General features: G+C 47.4%; 1 protein-coding gene across 1 annotated transcript in view; it reads left to right on the top strand.

Moving 5' to 3' along the window:
* Positions 1-19,483, top strand: part of NDST1 (N-deacetylase and N-sulfotransferase 1) — a 379,742-nt gene extending 360,259 nt beyond the window's left edge. The window contains exon 15 of the mRNA XM_078653600.1: positions 16,437-19,483. Coding sequence (XP_078509726.1) covers positions 16,437-16,556 — 120 coding nt within the window. The 3' untranslated portion in view covers positions 16,557-19,483. The remainder of the gene's footprint in view (positions 1-16,436) is intronic.
* Positions 19,484-19,705: the final 222 nt, after the last annotated feature.

Genomic DNA, 19,705 nt, shown 5'->3' with positions numbered 1-19,705 from the left:
TTGCCTCTGGACTCTTTGGTGGTCGCCAATGCCCGCAAAAGGGCGAACTCCCAGACGACGGGTGAAGCTCCTCCCCCAGACAAAGAGTCGAAAGTGCTAGAAGCATCTGGTAAAAGGGTGGCTGCACAAGCAGCCAATATCTGGCGCATATCGAACACACAGGCCCTGTTGGCACGATATGATAGGGCGCACTACGACACCCTAGAGCAGCTCCTTCAACACCTTCCAGACGAGTTTAAAGAGGCAGCTGAGATGCTAATACAGGAGGGCAAGCTCATTTCATACGCTGCAATTAAGTGTGCGCTTAACGTTGCAGATACAGCGGCTAGAGCGATTAACACTAGCGTGATGTTAAGGCGTCAAGCATGGCTTCGCATCTCAGGGTTTAAACCTGACATTCAAACTACTATACTCAACCAGCTGTTAATCCAGACAGACTGTTTGGCCCAGACGTTGACACCACCCTCGAGAAGATTAAAAAAGACAATGAGACCGCTAAATCTATGGGGGCGCTTCAGTCTCAGCAATTCAGAGGGAGCACTTTTCGTCGCTCAGGTGCACGTGGTGTTAACAGAGGACACTTGCCACAGCAGACGCAATTCACTAAAGGTGCCGCACAATCCTCGTAGCCAAAGCAGGGTAGAGGGGGTTACAGAGGAAACAGTGCCAAAGGCAGAGGCAACAACAGCTCCCGTTCCTCTGCCGCCAACAAACAGTGACTCTCTGTCACTGCCCCCCGACCATCCAACACCTGTCGGGGGGAGACTCCAGCAGTTCCTGCCAGTCTGGACGTCCATCACCACAGACAGGTGGGTGAGGAAACTTATCCAATACGGTTATTGTTTGGAGTTGACATCCACTCCACCCAACATTCCCCCAAGACAACGTCCTATGTCGGCAGAGCACTTGCACTTATTGCAGCAGGAAGTTATCGTGATGCTGCAAAAAGGCGCAATAGAGCTCGTACCAGTAGAGGAAGAAGGAACAGGGGTCTATTCCCTGTACTTCCTCATCCCAAAAAAGGACGGATCCCTCAGACCCATTCTGGATCTACGCCCCCTCAACCTGTATATCTTATCAGAACATTTTCATATGCTAACACTGCAGCAAATTCTTCCCCTGCTAAACCAAGGGGACTTCCTAGCAACCTTGGACCTCAAGGATGCTTATTTTCACATACCACTCCACCCCTCCCACAGAAAATACCTCAGGTTCACCATCCAAAACAGGCATTATCAGTTCAAAGTCCTACCCTTCGGAGTGACACTGCCCCCAGAGTGTTCACCAAGTGCCTGGCGACAGTGGCGGCGCACCTCAGGAGACAAAATATACATGTCTACCCTTACCTAGACGACTGGCTGGTTCAAGCAAAGTCAGAACACCAGTGCGCCGCACACATGTCCCACACCATTCACCTCCTTCACAGTCTAGGTTTCTCACTGAACTACCCAAAGTCGCACCTCCAGCCTTCCCACGTGCGGCAGTATCTGGGCGCGACAATAAATACTCTGACTGCTACAGCTCAGCCGAACCAAGTGAGGATCGACAGCATTCAGTCGCTCATCCAAAGGTTCAGACCGCAACACTCCCTACCAGCGAGAGTGTTCATGCAGTTGATAGGCATGATGGCCTCCTGCATCTTCATAGTCCCGCACGCAAGGTTGCATATGCGTCCGCTCCAAGAATGCTTGGCACATCAGTGGACTCAGGCTCAAGGACAGTTAAAAGACCTAGTGTTGGTGACCGGTCGGGCATACAACTCTCTGCATTGGTGGAATCCACACAACCTTTGCAAGGGCCGACCGTTCCAAGAGCCTGTGCCACAGATTATCCTACCAACGGACGCATCTCTCCAGGGGTGGGGAGCTCATGTGCTCCGCTACACAGTGCAGGGACTGTGGTCAGCGCAGCAACAAAAGATGCACATCAACTACCTGGAGTTGATGGCGATCTTCATGGCACTCAAGTCCTTCAAAGTACATCTGTGCAACAAGGTCGTGTTGATCCGGACGGACAACATGACAGCCATGTACTACATCCAGAAGCAGGGAGGTACACACTCTCCACAGCTGTCTCATCTGGCTCAAAGCATGTGGAAGTGGGCCATTCAGAGGAACATCTTCCTCATGGCGGAACACCTCCCGGGCAAGGACAATCAGATGGCGGATCTGCTCAGCAGGTACAGCCATCAAATGCACGAGTGGGAGATACATCCATCAGTACTCCACCCGTACTTCCAGCAGTGGGGTCATCCAGAGATAGACCTGTTTGCCACAAGGGAAAACGCAAAATTCCAAAGCTTTGCCGCCAGGTTCCCTCACCCACAATCGCAAGGCAATGCGATATGGATGAACTGGTCAGGCAAATTTGCGTACGCTTTTCCCCCACGGCCTCTCATTCCGCTGGTGGCAAGAAAGCTAAAGCAACACTCGATGATGCTCATCCTGGTTGCTCCAACGTGGGCACGCCAACCATGGTACACCACGTTTCTGGAACTTTCCGTGGTACCGCATCAAAGGCTGCACCTCACACCCAGGCTCTTGACGCAGAACCATGGCGACATTCAGCATCCAGATCCGCAACAGCTCAATCTGGCGATCTGGCTCCTGAGATCTTAGAATTTGGCTACCTCAACCTGCCTCCTGAATGCATAGACATCATCAGAGAGGCAAGGAAGCCCACTACCCGAGCTTGCTATGCCGCAAAGTGGAAGCGGTTTGTCATTTACTGTACAGAACATCACATTGACCCGCTAGATGCATCCATTCCTAACATCATCTGCTATTTGTTACATCTTTACAAATTCAATCTAGCTTACGCTTCCATTCGGATACACTTATCCGCCATAGCAGCTTATCTCCAGAACAGGCAGCATCTCTCTGTTTTCAGGGTGCCTGCCATTAAAGCCTTCCTGGAGGGACTGAAACGAGTCATTCCTCCAAGGACACCACCAGCTCCTGTGTGGAACCTCAATGTGGTCCTCACTAGACTGATGGGCCCACCTTTTGAGCTGCTACATTCATGCGAGATTCAGTTCCTGACATGGAAAGTGGCCTTTCTCATTGCTATTACATCTCTCAGGCGTGTTAGTGAGCTGCAAGCTCTCACGATACAAGAGCCATTCATACAAATTCATTCAAACAGGGTAGTGCTCCGCACTAACCCCAAGTTCCTTCCGAAGGTGGTGTCACAGTTTCATGTCAACCAAACTATTGAACTGCCCGCATTCTTTCAAAACCCACAAACAGTAGCAGAAAGAATGCTCCATACGTTGGACGTCAAAAGGGCACTAATGTACTACATTGACAGAACACAACAATTTAGAAAGACACAGCAACTTTTTGTTGCCTTCTCAGCCCAGCACAAAGGCAACCCTATTTCCAAGGCAGGAATAGCCAGATGGATCGTTAAGTGCATTCAGATTTGTTATCAAAAAGCTAAACGTACTTTAACGGTCCCCCCAAGAGCGCACTCCACACGTAAGTTGGGGGCCTCCATGGCTTTCCTGGGGAACATTCCTTTGGAAGACATTTGTAGAGCAGCCACATGGTCTACACCACATACATTTACAAAGCATTACTGCGTAGATGTACACTCCAAACAGCAGGCAGCTGTAGGACAGGCTGTTCTCAAAACACTTTTTCAGACTTCTGCAGCTGGCACGGGCAGCCGCCGTTAATGGAGGGACTGCTATGTATTCTATGCAATAGATATGAATTTAGCAGCCCACATGCCTCGAACTGAATATGCTACTTACCAGTATGCATCTGTTCTTGGCATGTAGGGCTGCTAACATTCATATCGCCCACCCTCCTCCCCGGTGCCCGTAGCGGCTGCAGATACTTCATGCATTCACTCATTAGCATGGACATCATTTAGACTATTTCACTCCATCTCTGCCACAATGGCTAAAAACAATCTGGGGATGGAGTCGATGCCCATGCGCACTGTAGTCCAGGGGAGGAGCCACCTATCTCGTGATACTTCGAAGACTCTTCCAGGACAACAATGTGCAATCATCCGGACCCAACACTAGGCGGCGATCTATGCAATAGATATGAATGTTAGCAGCCCTACATGCCAAGAACAGATGCATACTGGTAAGTAGCATATTCATTGTAGTCTTTGTTGATTCTGCCCAGTCTATCAACGCTATCACCCACCGAACATGATCAGCAGTATCCCGGCAGGGAATGAACTCATGCTAAATTTATGAGACCAAAGTTGTGATAATCCTCGATAGGCGCCCAGCTAAAATTTTGGAGTACATTTTACTGTTGGCGTTGATTAACGAGATAGGTCTGTAGGAAGATGGCAAGGGGGGGGGTTGTCTTTTTTTTTTTAAATACCGTAATGATAGATTCCCGCCATGACAGTGGGGCTATTCCCCTTTGTGCAACCAAAAACGTCACCAACATTTGATCTTTCAAAACTGGCAAAAAGGTTCTGAAAAATTCCAACGGAATCCCATCTGGTCCCACCGCCTTACCCGACAGCAAGAGATACTATTGCTGCCTCAAGTTCCTCACAGTTAATGTCAGCATCTAGCGCTTCTTTTTGTTCGGCAGTTAAATTAGGAAACTCCTTATCCCCCCAGAAGTCTGCTACTTTCCCTTCTACTTCCATGGTATCCTCATTCATATAAAGATGACTATAAAATCCCTTCTACTTCCATGGTATCCTCATTCATATAAAGATGACTATAAAATTTGCTAAAGATCTCCAACACTTTCGCAGGTTCCGCATGGAGTTGCCCCTGCTCATCCTTAATAGAGTCTATCCTCCTGGCTACCTCTTTCTGCCGTAGCCTTTTAGCTAGTAACCGCCCGAGTTCTACCCACCTCATAAAGGTCAGATCGATGTACTGCAATTTGGGCTGCTAGCTTGGTAGCAACATTTTGATACACCCTCGTTTTCTGAACAGCAAGATCGGTCGAAATTTGATCACAATCCTGACCGCTGCTGATTGCCAGCATGAAGTTAGTTTCTAAATGCAGAAGTTTATTCAACTCATCAACATATTCTGCCCTTAATCTACGTTGTTTATTAATGGAGTAACTTAAGGTCTCTCCCCGCACGCTTGACTTAAACGCATCCCATACCATACCAACTGAAGCAGACCCGCAGTTAAGTTAAAAAAACTCCGCTATCCACTTACACATTTGTTTACAATAACCAGGGTCTGCTAAAAGTTGACGCTCGAATGTCCAAGGTTTTTTCAGGGACCCATACAACGTTTCTATTCTAATTCTAAAATAATCGGATTGTGGTCAGAGATTATTTTAGGTTGGATATTAAACCTAGCATTAGTTGATAGTTCTGTGGATATAAAAAAGTAGCCCAGTCGTACATGTTTTTGATGAGGGGCAGAATAAAAAGTATTTCCTGGTGCACCCAGTCCTTTCAACCATCAGACGTCTACTAATCCGAAATCATTAAGGAGACCCCTGGTAGCTTTGAAGACTTTGTTCTTTTTACCATGTTACAGATAATTACCCCGTATATCTAGATCTCCTCCCATGTGAAGATTGAAATCCCCACATAAGATTAATGGAGATGGCCAGGTAGCCAGTTCGATGCTAAGATCGTTCAAAATATCAGGATCATCGGAGTTGGGACCATACAAAGAACAAATAGTCTCCACAAGGCCATCTATCCTCAGCAACGGCGTCACGCGGGGGGTGCGGACCGCACCGGGTGACACCCTCACATGGGGGTGACACCATCTGGTTGCGCCCCCCCCCAGCAGGCCTCTGTACATGGCACCCCCTGCACCGCACCCGAAGGCCTCGGAGAGACTCGATCCGCTTTAAAAACAACAGCGAACCGAGATATTTTCTCACCTATTCGAATTAAAATGTTCTCATTAGTTAAAGTTTGAAAAGTGTAGTAATGAGGGGCCCCCGCCATTTATATGGAAAAAGACACGGTGCTAAAGAGGGGGGGCCGGGGAGGGGGGTATTAACCGCTTGGAAATTAGCTTTTACTTTAGCTGTTTCATATCGTAAAATTGTCACGTCTACAAACTCGCTGGTGCCTTGTACACAAATTTCTTTTTGCATCTTGAAAAGCTTTAAAAGAGAAACCACATGAAAGCGGCAGAGAGTGTAAAAGGGGGGGGGTCCTGCCCCCCCACCCCCGGGGTTTAATGTGCGAGAGAGAGGGAGCTAGAGGGAGTAAGAAAACAGAGAGAGTTAGAGTGAGAAAGACAGAGAGAGAGGGAGCTAGAGTGAGAAAGACAGAGAGAGAGGGAGCTAGAGGGAGTAAGACAGAGAGAGGGAGACAGAGGTAGCTAGAGGAAGTAAGACAGAGAGAGCTAGACAGAGAGAGAGGGAGCTAGAGGGAGTATGATAGAGAGAGAGGGAGCTAGAGGGAGTACGATAGAGAGAGAGGGAGCTAGAGGGAGTACGATAGAGAGAGGGAGCTAGAGGGAGCAAGACAGAGAGAGCGGGAGCAAGACAGAGAGAGAGGGAGCTAGAGGGAATAAGAGGGAGCTAGAGGGAGCAAGACAGAGAGAGAGGGAGCTAGAGGGAGTAAGACAGACAGAGAGAGAGGGAGACAGAGGGAGCTAGAGGGAGTAAGACAGAGAGAGAGGGAGCTAGACAGCGACAGGGAGCTAGAGGGAGTAAGAGAGAGAGGGAGCTAGAGGGAGCTAGACAGAGAGAGGGAGCTAGACAAGGAGAGGGAGCTAGAGGGAGTAAGATAGAGAGAGAGGGAGCTAAAGGGAGTAAGACAGAGAGAGAGGGAGCTAGAGGGAGTAAGAGAGAGGGAGGGAGCTAGAGGGAGTAAGACACAGAGAGAGAGGGAGTCAGAGGGAGCTAGAGGGAGCAAGACAGAGAGAGGGAGCTAGACAAGGAGAGGGAGCTAGAGGGAGTAAGGTAGAGAGAGAGGGAGCTAAAGGGAGTAAGACAGAGAGGGAGGGAGCTAGAGGGAGTAAGAGAGAGGGAGGGAGCTAGAGGGAGGAAGACAGAGAGAGGAGCTAGAGGGAGGAAGACAGAGAGAGAGGGAGCTAGAGGGAGTAAGACAGAGAGAGAGGGAGCTAGAGGGAGTAAGACCGAGAGAGAGGGAAACAGAGGGAGCTAGAGGGAGCAAGAGAGAGGGAGCTAGAGGGAGCTAGACAGAGAGAGGGAGCTAGAGGGAGTAAGACAGAGAGAGAGGGAGCTAGAGAGAGTAAGACAGCGAGAGAGGGAGCTAGACAGAGAGAGGGAGCTAGAGGGAGTAAGATAGAGAGAGGGAGCTAGAGCGAGCAAGACAGAGAGAGAGGGAGCTAGAGGGAGTAAGAGAGAGAGAAGGCGCTAGAGGGAGCAAGACAGAGAGAGGGAGCTAGATAGAGAGGGAGCTAGAGGGATTAAGATAGAGAGAGAGGGAGCAAGACAGAGGGAGCTAGAGGGAGTAAGAGAGAGAGAGAGGGAGCTAGACAGAGGGAGCTAGAGGGAGTAAGACAGAGAGAGGGAGGCAGAGGGAGCAAGACAGAGAGAGGGAGCTAGACAGAGAGAGGGAGTAAGACAGAGAGAGAGTGAGCTAGAGGGCGCTTGACAGAGAGAGGGAGCTAGAGGGAGTAAGAGAGAGAGGGAGCTAGAGGGAGTAAGAGAGAGGGGGCTAGAGGGAGTAAGAGAGAGGGGGCTAGAGGGAGTAAGACAGAGAGAGAGGAAGCTAGAGGGAGTAAGACAGAGGGAGCTAGAGGGAGTAAGAGAGAGAGAGGGGGCTAGAGGGAGTAAGAGAACGGGAGCTAGAGGGAGTAAGAGAGAGTGGGAGCTAGAGAGAGTAAGACCGAGAGAGGGAGTAAGACAGAGAGAGAGGGAGCAAGAGGGAGTAAGACAGAGAGAGAGGGAGCAAGAGGGAGTAAGACAGAGAGAGAGGGAGCTAGAAGGAGTAAGAGAGGGAGCTAGAGGGAGCAAGAGAGAGGGAGGTAGAGGGAGTAAGACAGAGAGAGAGGGAGCTAGAGGGAGTAAGGCAGAGAGAGGGAGCTAGAGGGACTAAGACAGAGAGAGAGGGAGCTAGAGGGAGTAAGACAGAGAGAGGGAGCTAGACAGAGAGAGGGAGCTAGAGGGAGTAAGACAGTACCTAGCACCGTACATTTCCGACAGAGGTGGTCCATGCGGTAAGTCATGAGGGGGTGACACCATGAGTTACCCGCACCGGGTGAGACCAACCCCAGTGACGTCACCCACCGACCATATGAATCTGCCTTGACACGCTTGCACTGCCCCCACCCAAATTTCTTCAGAATGGCAACCCTTCTTGTGGTCGATCCTTGCCGTGTGCAACACACAAGTTCCAGACCCAAATCTTTTAACCATGCCCTGTTATTCCATGCAATATGGGTTTCCTGAACAGACAACAATTCTATCCTCATTGTTTTAAGGATCTGGGCCATGATCCCTCTTTTTTTTCTATTGTTCAAACCACCTATATTCCATGAGCAAATAGCAAATTTACCCATCCTTAAATAAGAGTTGTTTTAACATAACTGAAGAACTCAACGATTTCCATCCCAACACGTTATTTGATGCATTACTTGATGCTATAAACTCGGGAAAGCATAATGATGCTGAAATACATTTATTCAACCACACCTTACCGTCTTTAAAGTGCACCCACCCCACCATTGTATTCCTTGCCCCGCAACCCCCCAACACCCTCCCTCTTACAACCCCTGCCCCCCACCCCCACCTACCCATAAACCCACCCAAATGGGGCAAAGGGACTGAATAGTCTCTATTGGTGACGGGGAGTGAGTGCCCCCCTTCCCCCCTGAATAAAGGAACAAAATGAGATAGAAGCTTTGTGTACTACAACAATAGCCTATTGCCCATTAAAGTGTCCCCAAAAAATCCTTTGCAGCTATCTCAGAGGTAAAGAATAGTGTTTTTGCCTTGTGAATAACCTTAAGCTTAGAAGGATTTAGTAAAAAGGCTTGCGCCCCTTTCGCTTGAAACAGCGAAATCGGCTGACTCAAGCGCCACCTTTGTTGAACTGTGGCCTGACAGTAGTCACAAAGAAATCACAACCCTTTGCTCTCCTCTTACGATCCGGCCGCGCTAAGTCATATAGGCGCTCACAGAGTAAAAAGTTGCTCAAACAAATCATTATTACCCTAGGTTTGGCCTCTGCCCCTCTAGCACCGCCCCGCTGCTGAAAAGGAAATCTATGCACCCTTTGGAGCTCAAACTCCCACTTCCACTGAGTAGGCTCAGGAAAGGCTTCCACACACAAATCAATTACAAATTGGCGAATGTCTTTCCCTTCTAATCCTTCGGGACGCCAAAGAAGGTTGCCCATCATACAGAAGACGTCCAGCCTAAAGAGACACTCGACCCGAACAGATCTGTCCAGCTGAAAAAAGCGCCACACCCAAGGGTCCTCGAGTCCGAAACTCACCCGAAAACAAAGAATAAAGACAAGCAGGCGACCGACCCAAAATCCTCGGCGCCAAAGCCACGGACAGTAGAGGAAGAGCTTTTTCATCCAGATCCAGTGTACCCAGAACAACAAGACTGTATATAGACCCCGATACAGGACATATATCCGTCTACAATAAAACCAAAAGAAGACTAGACACTGAAGCCCCTTCTTCTGTTCCTCCTAAGAAAAAGGACTTTGGCACATCCCCTTCAAGATCTTTCACACCTCCTCCTTTCACTCCTAACATGCCTTATGTGCCATATTCTCCTCCACCTGTAAAATATGAGGAGGAAGAAGACATGGGTGAAGATCCTCAGGATGATTTTGTACAACCTGACGATCAAGACAACCAGGATGACACGTGGAGTGACCATAATGATCCTGATGACACAGATTATACACAACCCATACACGATCCCTCTCCATACCCCCCAAAGCCATCTCCTACTGACGACACTGTCGCTTTTAACCAACTAGTGGACAGAGCAGCTCAGTATCATGGCGTACACATGCACACTGACCCTATAGAGAAGGATTTTCTCTTTAATACCTTCCCAACATCAGAGAAGAGTGTACGTTTACTCCCCATGCTAAAAGGAGTTCTAAAGCACGCACCAGACATCTTTAAAGACCCAGCCAGAGCGCGTGTCCTCAATCCAAGAATTGAGAAAAAATACAAACCGTCCCCTACAGACCCCTTTTATATGAGGTCTCAGCTACCACTAGAACCCTATAAAGCAAAAGCAAACTACCTAATACTGGAAGGGAAGTTAATCACTAACGCATCCATAAAATGCGCCCTTGATGTAGCTGATACAGCCGCTAGGTCTGTCAACACTAGTGTATTGCTACGCCGGCATGCCTGGCTCCGAATTTCAGGATTTAAAAATGAAGTGCAATCTACCATACTCAATCAACCTATTAATCAGGATTTTTTATTTGGCCCTGCGGTTGATACCATCTTAGAAAAGATGAAAAAAGATACTGACACCGCTAAGTCCATGGGTGCTCTTCAATTTCAACAGCCTAGGAGCTCTTTTTGTCGCTCCTCCTTTCGAGGCTCAGGCAGAGGCAACCCATCCCAAACTTCTTCATCATTCAAGAGCACTACACAAGGCACCTTTAATAGAGGCTCCAATAGAGGAGGTTATAGGGGGAACAATAACAAAGGCAGAGGACGTGGTAATAACACCGGAGCCTCCAACGCAACCAAACAGTGACTTTTTCACACTCCCTACAGACCACTTAACACCAGTCGGAGGCAGAATAACACAATTCCTACCAGTCTGGAATGCTATCAGTACAGACAGGTGGATGAGACAAATTATCCAGTATGGTTACTGCCTGGAACTCACTTCTACTCCACCCAACATACCATTCAAACACCATCCAATGTCCAAAGAACACATCACGTTACAACAGGAGGTGCTATCCATGCTAGAAAAGGGTGCCAAAGAGCCAGTCCCATTACAACATCAAGGGACAGGGGTATACTCTCTATACTTCCTCATTCCCCAAAAAGACTGCTCACTCAGACCAATATTAGACCTCAGACCTTTGAACCAATACATACTCTCTGATCATTTCCATATGATCACTCTACAACAGGTACTCCCACTACTCCAGCAAGGCGACTTCCTCGCCACATTAGACCTCAAAGATGCATACTTTCACATCCCCATACATCCAGCTCACAGGAGATACCTCAGGTTCACAATAGAGGGTCAGCACTATCAATTCAAAGTTCTCCCCTTCGGGGTAACTACAGCACCAAGGGTTTTTACAAAATGCCTAGCAGTAGTAGCAGCGCACCTCAGAAGGCAACACATCCATGTGTTCCCCTACCTAGACGATTGGCTCATAAAAGCCAACTCATACGCACAGTGTGCCAGCCATACCTCACAGACAGTCCAGCTACTGCACAGTCTAGGATTTTCAATAAATTACCCAAAATCTCATCTGCAATCCTCCCACCTACAGCAATATCTGGGAGCAACAATAGACACCTCCATAGCAAAGGCATACCCAAATTCAACCTGGATAGCCAACATACCATCTCTCATTCAAAAATTTCAGCCACAACACTCCCCACCAGCTCGAGTGTTCATGCAGCTTATAGGCATGATGGCCTCCTACATATTCATCGTCCCTCATACTCTGCTTCAAATGCGCCCCTTACAGGAATGCCTAGCCCGCCAGTGGAACCAAGCTCAAGGTCAACTAAAAGACCTAGTGTTGGTAGACAGTCGCACTAACCGCTCTCTGCAGTGGTGGAACCCACAAAACCTTTCCAAGGGTCGACTGTTCCAAGAGCCGGTTCCACAAGTAGTACTAACAGCGGACGCTTCACTGACTGGTTGGGGAGCCCATCTCCTTCAATATACAGTCCAAGGTCTCTGGACAGTCAAACAAAAGACACTACATATAAACCACTTAGAGTTACTAGCAATATTCCTAGCAATGAGAGCCTTTCAGAAATACTTGCGCAACAAGGCTGTGTTAATCCGGACGGACAACATGACAGCCATGTACTACATCCAAAAACGGGGGTACAAACTCTCTGCAACTGTCTCACCTAGCACAGAGCATATGGAAGTGGGCAATTCCACAAAACATTTATCTCCTGGCCGAACACCTCCCAGGGATAGACAACCAGATAGCAGACCTACTAAGCCAACAGTCAGCAGGTACATGAGTGGGAGATTCATCCTCAAGTTCTCCAACCATTCTTCCAAAAGTGGGGACATCCAGACATAGATCTGTTTGCCACAAACGAAAACTCAAAATGCCCGTCCGCCGCCAGATTCCCACACCCGTTGTCACAAGGCAATGCGATATGGATGAACTGGTCAGGCAGATTTGCGTACGCTTTTCCACCAACCCCAATGATTCCATTAGTGGCACGCAAACTAAGGCAACAGTCACTCACAATGATCCTGGTTGCTCCCACGTGGGCAAGACAGCCATGGTACACAACGCTCCTAGAACTCTGTGGTTCCTCATCAAAGACTGCGCCTCTCGCCACAACTGCTAACACAGAACCATGGAGAAATCAGGCACCCAGATCCCAATCAGATGAACCTAGCGGTCTGGCTCTTGAGGTCTTAGAGTTCGGATATCTTAACTTGCCTCCAGAATGTATGAATATTATCAAGGAAGTAAGGCGTCCCACTACCAGAGCATGCTACGCAGCTAAATGGAAAAGATTTGTTATTTATTGTAATAATAACCAAATCAACCCATTGGATGCCTCCATCCAGAATTTAATATGTTACCTTCTACATCTTCAGAGATGTAATCTAGCATACTCATCCATAAGGCTACACCCTGCTGCTATAGCAGCATATCTTCAAAACAGACAACATGAGTCCCTATTCAGAGTCCCACCTATCAAAGCTTTTATGGAAGGACTTAAAAGAATTATCCCTCCAAAGCATCCACCTTCTCCAGTCTGGAACTTAAACATAGTACTTACCAGACTCGTGGGACCCCCCTTCGAACCACTTCATTCATGTGAACTACAATTCTTAAAATGGAAATTGGCATTTTTAATTGCTATTACCTCCCTCAGGCGAGCGACTGAGCTACAGGCACTAACCATTCAGGAACCTTACATGCAAATACACCACAATAAAGTAGTGCTTCGTACAAACCCTACATTTATGCCAAAAGTTATATCCACTTTCCACATCAATCCGTCCACAGAATTGCCAATTTTCTTTCAAAACCCGCAATCTGTGGCTGAAAGAGCTCTATACACACTAGACGTTAAAAGAGCTCTGTTATATTACGTTGACAGAACAAAATCATTCAGAAAGACAAAGCAACTATTTGTCGCTTTTTCACCACAACATAAGGGTAATCCCATTTCCAAAGCAGGAAAAGCCAGATGGATAGTTAAATGCATTCAAATATGCTATCAAAAGGAAAAGCGCACTTTAACAGTTCCCCCAAAGCACACTCAACGCGTAAAATGGGGGCATCCATGGCTTTCCTAGGAAATATTCCCTTAGAAGACATATGTAGGGCAGCTTCATGGTCTACCATACACACTTTCACGAAACACTACTGTGTTGACGTGCAAGCTAAGCAGCAAGCTACTGTGGCCAGGCTGTCCTTAAAACTCTTTTTCAAACCACTGCAGATGATACAGGCGACCACCACTAGAGGAGAAACTGCTATACAGTCTATGCTAAGATATTAATTCAGCAGCCCACATGCCTCGAACGGCAAATTTTACTTACCAGTATGCATCTGTTCTTTGCATGTAGGGCTGCTGACATTCTTATACCCACCCTCCTCCCCGGTGCCTTTCACAGCTGCATGGTTCTCTTCCTTACATACATTTACATGGTCATCTCTTACTTTCCTATACTCCATCTTTGCCACAATGACGAAAAACAATCTGAAGATGGAGAAGATGCCCATGCACACTGTAGTCCAGGGGAGGAGTCACCTATCTTGAGATACTTCGAAGACTCTTCCAAGACAACAAGGTGCAAACATCCGGACCCAACACTAGGTGGCGATCTATGCTAAGATATGAATGTCAGCAGCCCTACATGCCAAGAACAGATGCATACTGGTAAGTAGCATTTGCCTTTCCACCTGAATCACTGGAATCCACCTAAATGCCTGCTTCTCCAGTGAGGGTTCCACTACCAATCACAGATCCTTTGAACAGGTCAACACGGAGGCCACTAGGAACAGCTAGAGGAGCAGCAGGAGACAAGCCCTTTTGAATATCCGGTACCCCCTCACCAACCACTTGGGGAGGAGCAGCAATCAAATCAGTAAACTCTGCATTGGGGCTATTCTGGAGACTGTGTAGTTTTGAGTTTATTCATCCGAGCAGCAAGTCCAGGATATTCAGGCTTTTATGCCGATGTTTCAGTCACTACCCTGGATTTTGGTGAGACCGTATCTGAGGCTGCTGGGCATCATGGCCTCCTGCTTGTAACACATGCCAGCTGGCATATGCCGGCTCTGCAGTTGGGCCTGAAGTTCCAGAGGGAACAGCATCAGTCAAATCTCTCCGACATGGTCCAGATCTCGGCGGACACTACAGTGGTGGCTGAAGAACTGGGATTGGCTCCGTGGCAGACCCCTCGCCCTTCCCACTCGAGATCGGACTTTGACAGACTTCTCCCTTCTGAGTTTGGGTGGCCATCGATGAGCTGTGGGGATCAGAGGACTCTGGTATCTGGCGAAATCCAAACTCTCCATGAACCTGTTGGACTGCCAAGCGATCTGGTGCGCATTACAAGCCTTTCTGCCCACCATCAAGGGAAGGCTAGTTCAGGTGTTAATGGACAACACCACCGCCATGTGGTAATGCTACAAACCGGCAGGGGTGGGGTCTTGGACCCTCTGTCAAGAGTTCCTACATCTCTGGACATGGCTGGAACGTCAGGGCATTTCCCTGGTGGGCTCTCTGAACGCAGGAGCGGGCAAACTCTGCTGTAGATGCCTAACTAATCACAGGTTGCGCCCCCAACCGGAGGAGATCTAAGGTCTCTTTCAGCAGTGAGGAGAGCCTTAGTTAGATCTTTTTGCCACCGCCAAGAATGCGCAATCTCATCAGTTTTGCATGCTGGCGGTCCAAAGCCTGCTCTCGCTCTGAGACGCTTTTCGCCTCGAGTGGAGTTCCGACCTCCTGTATGCTTTCCCACCAATACCACTCCTGCCCAGAGTTCTCAAGAATCAGGTACGGCCATGCTCAAGTCACCCATGTGGCTCCAGACTAGGCTCAGAGTTTGGTATCCCGAGCTGTTGAGCATGGCGAACGGTCCTCTGATCAGGCTGCCCTTTTTGGGAGGATCTCCTATCACAGCAGCAGGGGAGGATTCTCCACCCAAACCTGTTGGGCTGTAATGTTGGCTTCGCTGCACAAGTTCACCAAACACTACTGCCTGGACATACAGGTCCGTCGGGGGTGGGCCCTTTGCCTGTTATTTCCTGCAGAACTTCCTAGTATGAATCAAGTTTGCAGACCCTCCTCCGGGGAGGTATTGCTTGAGTATCCATAGTAATGTAAGGAGGTTGCAGCTAGAAGTCTTGATCAGATGTACGAGTTAATTACCTTCGGTAACTCCTTATCTCGTCTAGACTGTCTAGCCACACATTCCATGCTGACCTACCCATCCTCCCCACTCAGCAAACAGATATTTAGGTACAGGGCTGCTCCCTTTTCAGGGCCGTAGTTTCACACACCAGTGGTCCGTGTTCTTCGTGGGTCCGTTCTCTTCACCTGGAAAGTCTCAATTAGAAACTGACGCCAAAGCGCTGAGGTGGCACCTATAAAGGCACTGCGCAAGTCACTTCCAGCACGGACGGTACCATGCAGAGCTGAATGACGCCATCTACTAGCACGCAGGAGTACCGCTCATGAAAAACTTCCAGATCCAGTCTGATGCCTGGGGATAATGCTAATGTAAGGAATCTGTGGCTAGATAGTCTGTACCAGACAAGGCATTACAGAAGGTAAGTAATTTGTTCTTTGCAGCTTGAAACTCTTCTAGATTCACATGCGACTCCCCCGCTTCCTCTTAGGAATAGGTTCATGGAAGGTAAAAGCAAAAACTCTTCTAAGATGGTGGGCACAACCACATGGGCATTGTGGTATTATGGTTGACGTTATGTAGGGTCTCCAGCCATGTTGACTCCCAAACCACAAACTTACAAAGTTTTGAAGACCAAAAGAACACTTCGGGGCCCAACCACTTGATGTTGGGACTGTGCAAAGTATGTGAATCATCAAGAAGAATTTCAATCTGCAAAACCATAATTACAGGTAAGTAACTGGTGTCTTCCCTTATACCCAACCATCTGCTGAGCTTTCAGAGTTACAAACTTCACACTTCCACATTAATGGCACAAACTCACAAAAACAAAGCAGGACAGTTGACAGAGGTGTCCACCGCGAGTGATTCATATGTTATCCTGGAGCTTGAATTCTTCATCTTTTGCTGAAATGTTGTTGTTCACTCCATGATCATAACCATATTTTTCTGTTTGCTGTCTCTCTGCAGTCAAGATCCTTCCTGAAAGACTACTATCGGGATCACAATATTGAGCTCTCAAAACTGCTGTACAAAATGGGCCAGACGCTGCCAACGTGGCTGAGAGAAGAGCTGCAAAACGCCAGGTAGCTGCAGGTGCTACCACCACCACAGTGAGCCATTTTGGGTCAAAGTGCAGGAGGAGTTGCAATTCAGAATAATCCAAGATTCAATAGCCGCAAGAAATAACACTGCGCTTTGGAAAGGGCAATTCTGAGCAATATTGAACCTAGTGACTAAGCTGGGGACCAGCCGGTGGAACTTGCTGATGCCCCTGTGGCTCAGGCAGGAGTACTTTGCCTCTGAGGACAGCTTCCTTAAGGTTTACGACTGATGTGTTAACCCAGTGGAATAAACTCCTCTTCACATATCCCTGCTCTCCCCGCCTGTTGTCCATCTCAGAAATTTACCTGTTTTAAAGGTAATTTCCTGGATCCTCAGTCTAGCAGGCTTAGTGGGTCTTCCAATGCACAATCCTCATGATAGTATTACAGCTGAATACCTGTGGAAGACAATACCTGTGTAGCAGCAGACAAGTGAAACGTCACAGACTGATGAGAAATGCATCGTGTGGAGGCCTGATCCAGCTGAAGGGTCAAGAGAAGCTTTGTCGGTTTCTTGACATGACCTGCAACGTAGAATCAGTGCAAGGCATCCATTTATGTACCAATTGGAGCGTTTTTATACTGGAACTCTTCGTTGGGATCCTGAACTAAGATGTGTGGTTTCAATTAACTGGAACTTATACATCTTTTTTATATACATTTTTGTTGACTGTGCAATACTTGTTCACCAATGACTGTGTCCCCAGCTCTTCAAATTTCACTGCCCTACGAGCATGATTGATGAGACATGCTGTCCCTTCCCTTGACAGTCTTATATGCATCTTAACATGTACATTTCCCAAGTCATGCTTGTTCTCCCAACCAGCTCCAGAATCCCATCTCTTTAAGCAATACCATCTGTTAAGTACTGTGATACATTTCAGAGCAGAGTCAACAAGATGGCCTTGCGTCCAGGTCTGGAATACTTTTTGGGTTCTTCATGCTATATGTGGTCTTTCCTGTGGTATAAGACTTGGGCTTCTTTGAGGAGCCCACAAAATGCAACATGTCTTGCCAACAGCATCTACCTGACCCAGTCCCTCCGTAGGGTAAGGGGGATTCCACTTCAACAAATCCATCCCCTTTCCCTGCGCTGGAAGGGTTGCTCAATGAACTTCAGCCTCTGAAATAAGGATAATGGTATTTGAAAATACTTTTGTCTCCAGTTATATATTTTTGCCAGAAAAGTACCAGTTCTAGATCTTCAGGTCTTACTTTTGTGTGAAATATTGAACTCTGCTTGCCACCAAATTGTTGTATCTCGCGACAATTGAAATGTTTTTTTTTTCTGCAGGGTTGTTTATTGTACTGTGCTTCTGTTTTTCATGTGAACATTAGTTGTATATTTCATTCAAGTTTATCGGTATCAGTTAATCATATTCCAGGACCAGAATATTCCCAACTGAGGTGGGTGTTTCTAGTAATGACAAAAAGGGACGCATGACAGCGTAGCCAAACATGGGACAGTGGGTATTCCCGCCTGCGAGGGTGGTTGGCATTGGCCAGTTAAGACACAGAGCAAAGCAGCTAGACCTATTTTCTGGGGTGGGCATGTGTATGCTGGGTGATTGAACATACTTGAACAAAGTAACTGGGCTGTTGTGAGTACTGCTGGCAGTGCTGCAGATGTTGTAAATGTGGCCTCACCTGGAACCTGCTTGTGCTGGCCGAGGGACAGAAAGGTTTTAGTGGCAAAACTAACCCTGTGTGGTTCCGCTGCTTGTTAGGTGGGTAAATAAATTAATCTCAAAGTGGGACAGTTACTCAGCTGTACGTTGTGAATATATAGAGGCTGTTGTATGCATGATATCCACGTGTTCACCTATTAGAGAAAGCATTAAAAGCTGGAATGGAAGGCTATGCACTAAACTTGTATATGCAAGACCTATAGCTAGGGAAAAGGGACGTAAGGACAAGCATTGGATACGATAACGAGAAACAATGGGGCATGTAATAATGACGTAAAGTAGAGCAGATGGAAAGTGGGCTCTAAATTTGCCCTGATTCATTAAAAACACACCCAGTTCCAAACCATTGAAGCCTTCTTAGTTACGCACAGTTTCGTTTTAAAGAAACGGTTTTGACGTCCCAGGATATGACACAGGAGACTTTGGTGTGGACCAGAACGTTGCACGACTACACCTGGACCCTACCTAGCTCCCATGCAGCTTCCTTTCCCACCCCTTCTCGTAGTTTGTATCCAAACAACTCGCTGCTCTGGCCAGTGGAATACTGCTGTTTGAGACATCAAAACATATCTTACAATAGTCAGTGCTCAAGGGTCAAAGAAGGAAAGTCTGAAACCTGAGAAACAGCAGAAAAGGAGACCTTATGATTGTAAGGTAGCCCCAGTAGTGACATTTTCCAGTTGAATGTCTTGTAAATGATTCTTGAGTATCTCGAGGAGTTTGGGGCAGAGCTCAGGGTGCATTGCAAAAAGTTTCATGTGGGCTCTTCGTTGGAAGGACTCCTCTTCTTGTAACATCTTGATTGCTGTGTTCTGCTTCAGAGCTTTTCTTAATGTTTTGAGAAGAAGAAAGGCATGATTGTCATCTGGATTAATGGGACTGATGAATTTTATGTAATGGTTCTGCAGATGACAGTTCACAGAACTGGGAAATTCTGGGCTAGATCAGTGCCCACTGAATGGCCAGTTCGGTTGGACAGCGTATGTAAAAAAAAAATTAATTCACAGGTCTGGTTCTGACAACGCAATCATGTTGTCAAGGCTGCAAGCCTTTGGTGAGGGTGGGAGCAGTAGTGATGATCTCAGATACACTCTGTTTTACATCTGACCTAAATGTAATGCACTTCCGAAAGAATTTGTATTGCGAATATTTAATTTTGTTTCGGATGATATGAGAAGGGTATGGGAGGAAGGGGATTAAATGTGAGAGGAATTTGTAATATCCATATCGATGCTTCTTTACTCTACTCCATTGCATGATGTTTTCATACTTAAGGGACATATTTCCTGGATTATCAACTGTGATTCTCTCCGAGCCCCCCCCCCCACCCCAATGTTCCTAGATACGCTTAGCAGTCTGTGGCTACATCTGGATTCACTACCTTGCAGTATCCTGCTCTCCACAACAACACTATTGTTGCCATTTTACGGTTCATGTCTGTCAACTC

Source organism: Lissotriton helveticus, chromosome 7, assembly GCF_964261635.1.
Source record: "Lissotriton helveticus chromosome 7, aLisHel1.1, whole genome shotgun sequence".
Classification (NCBI taxonomy): domain Eukaryota; kingdom Metazoa; phylum Chordata; class Amphibia; order Caudata; family Salamandridae; genus Lissotriton; species Lissotriton helveticus.
This window is presented reverse-complemented; position numbering and strand designations above follow the sequence as displayed.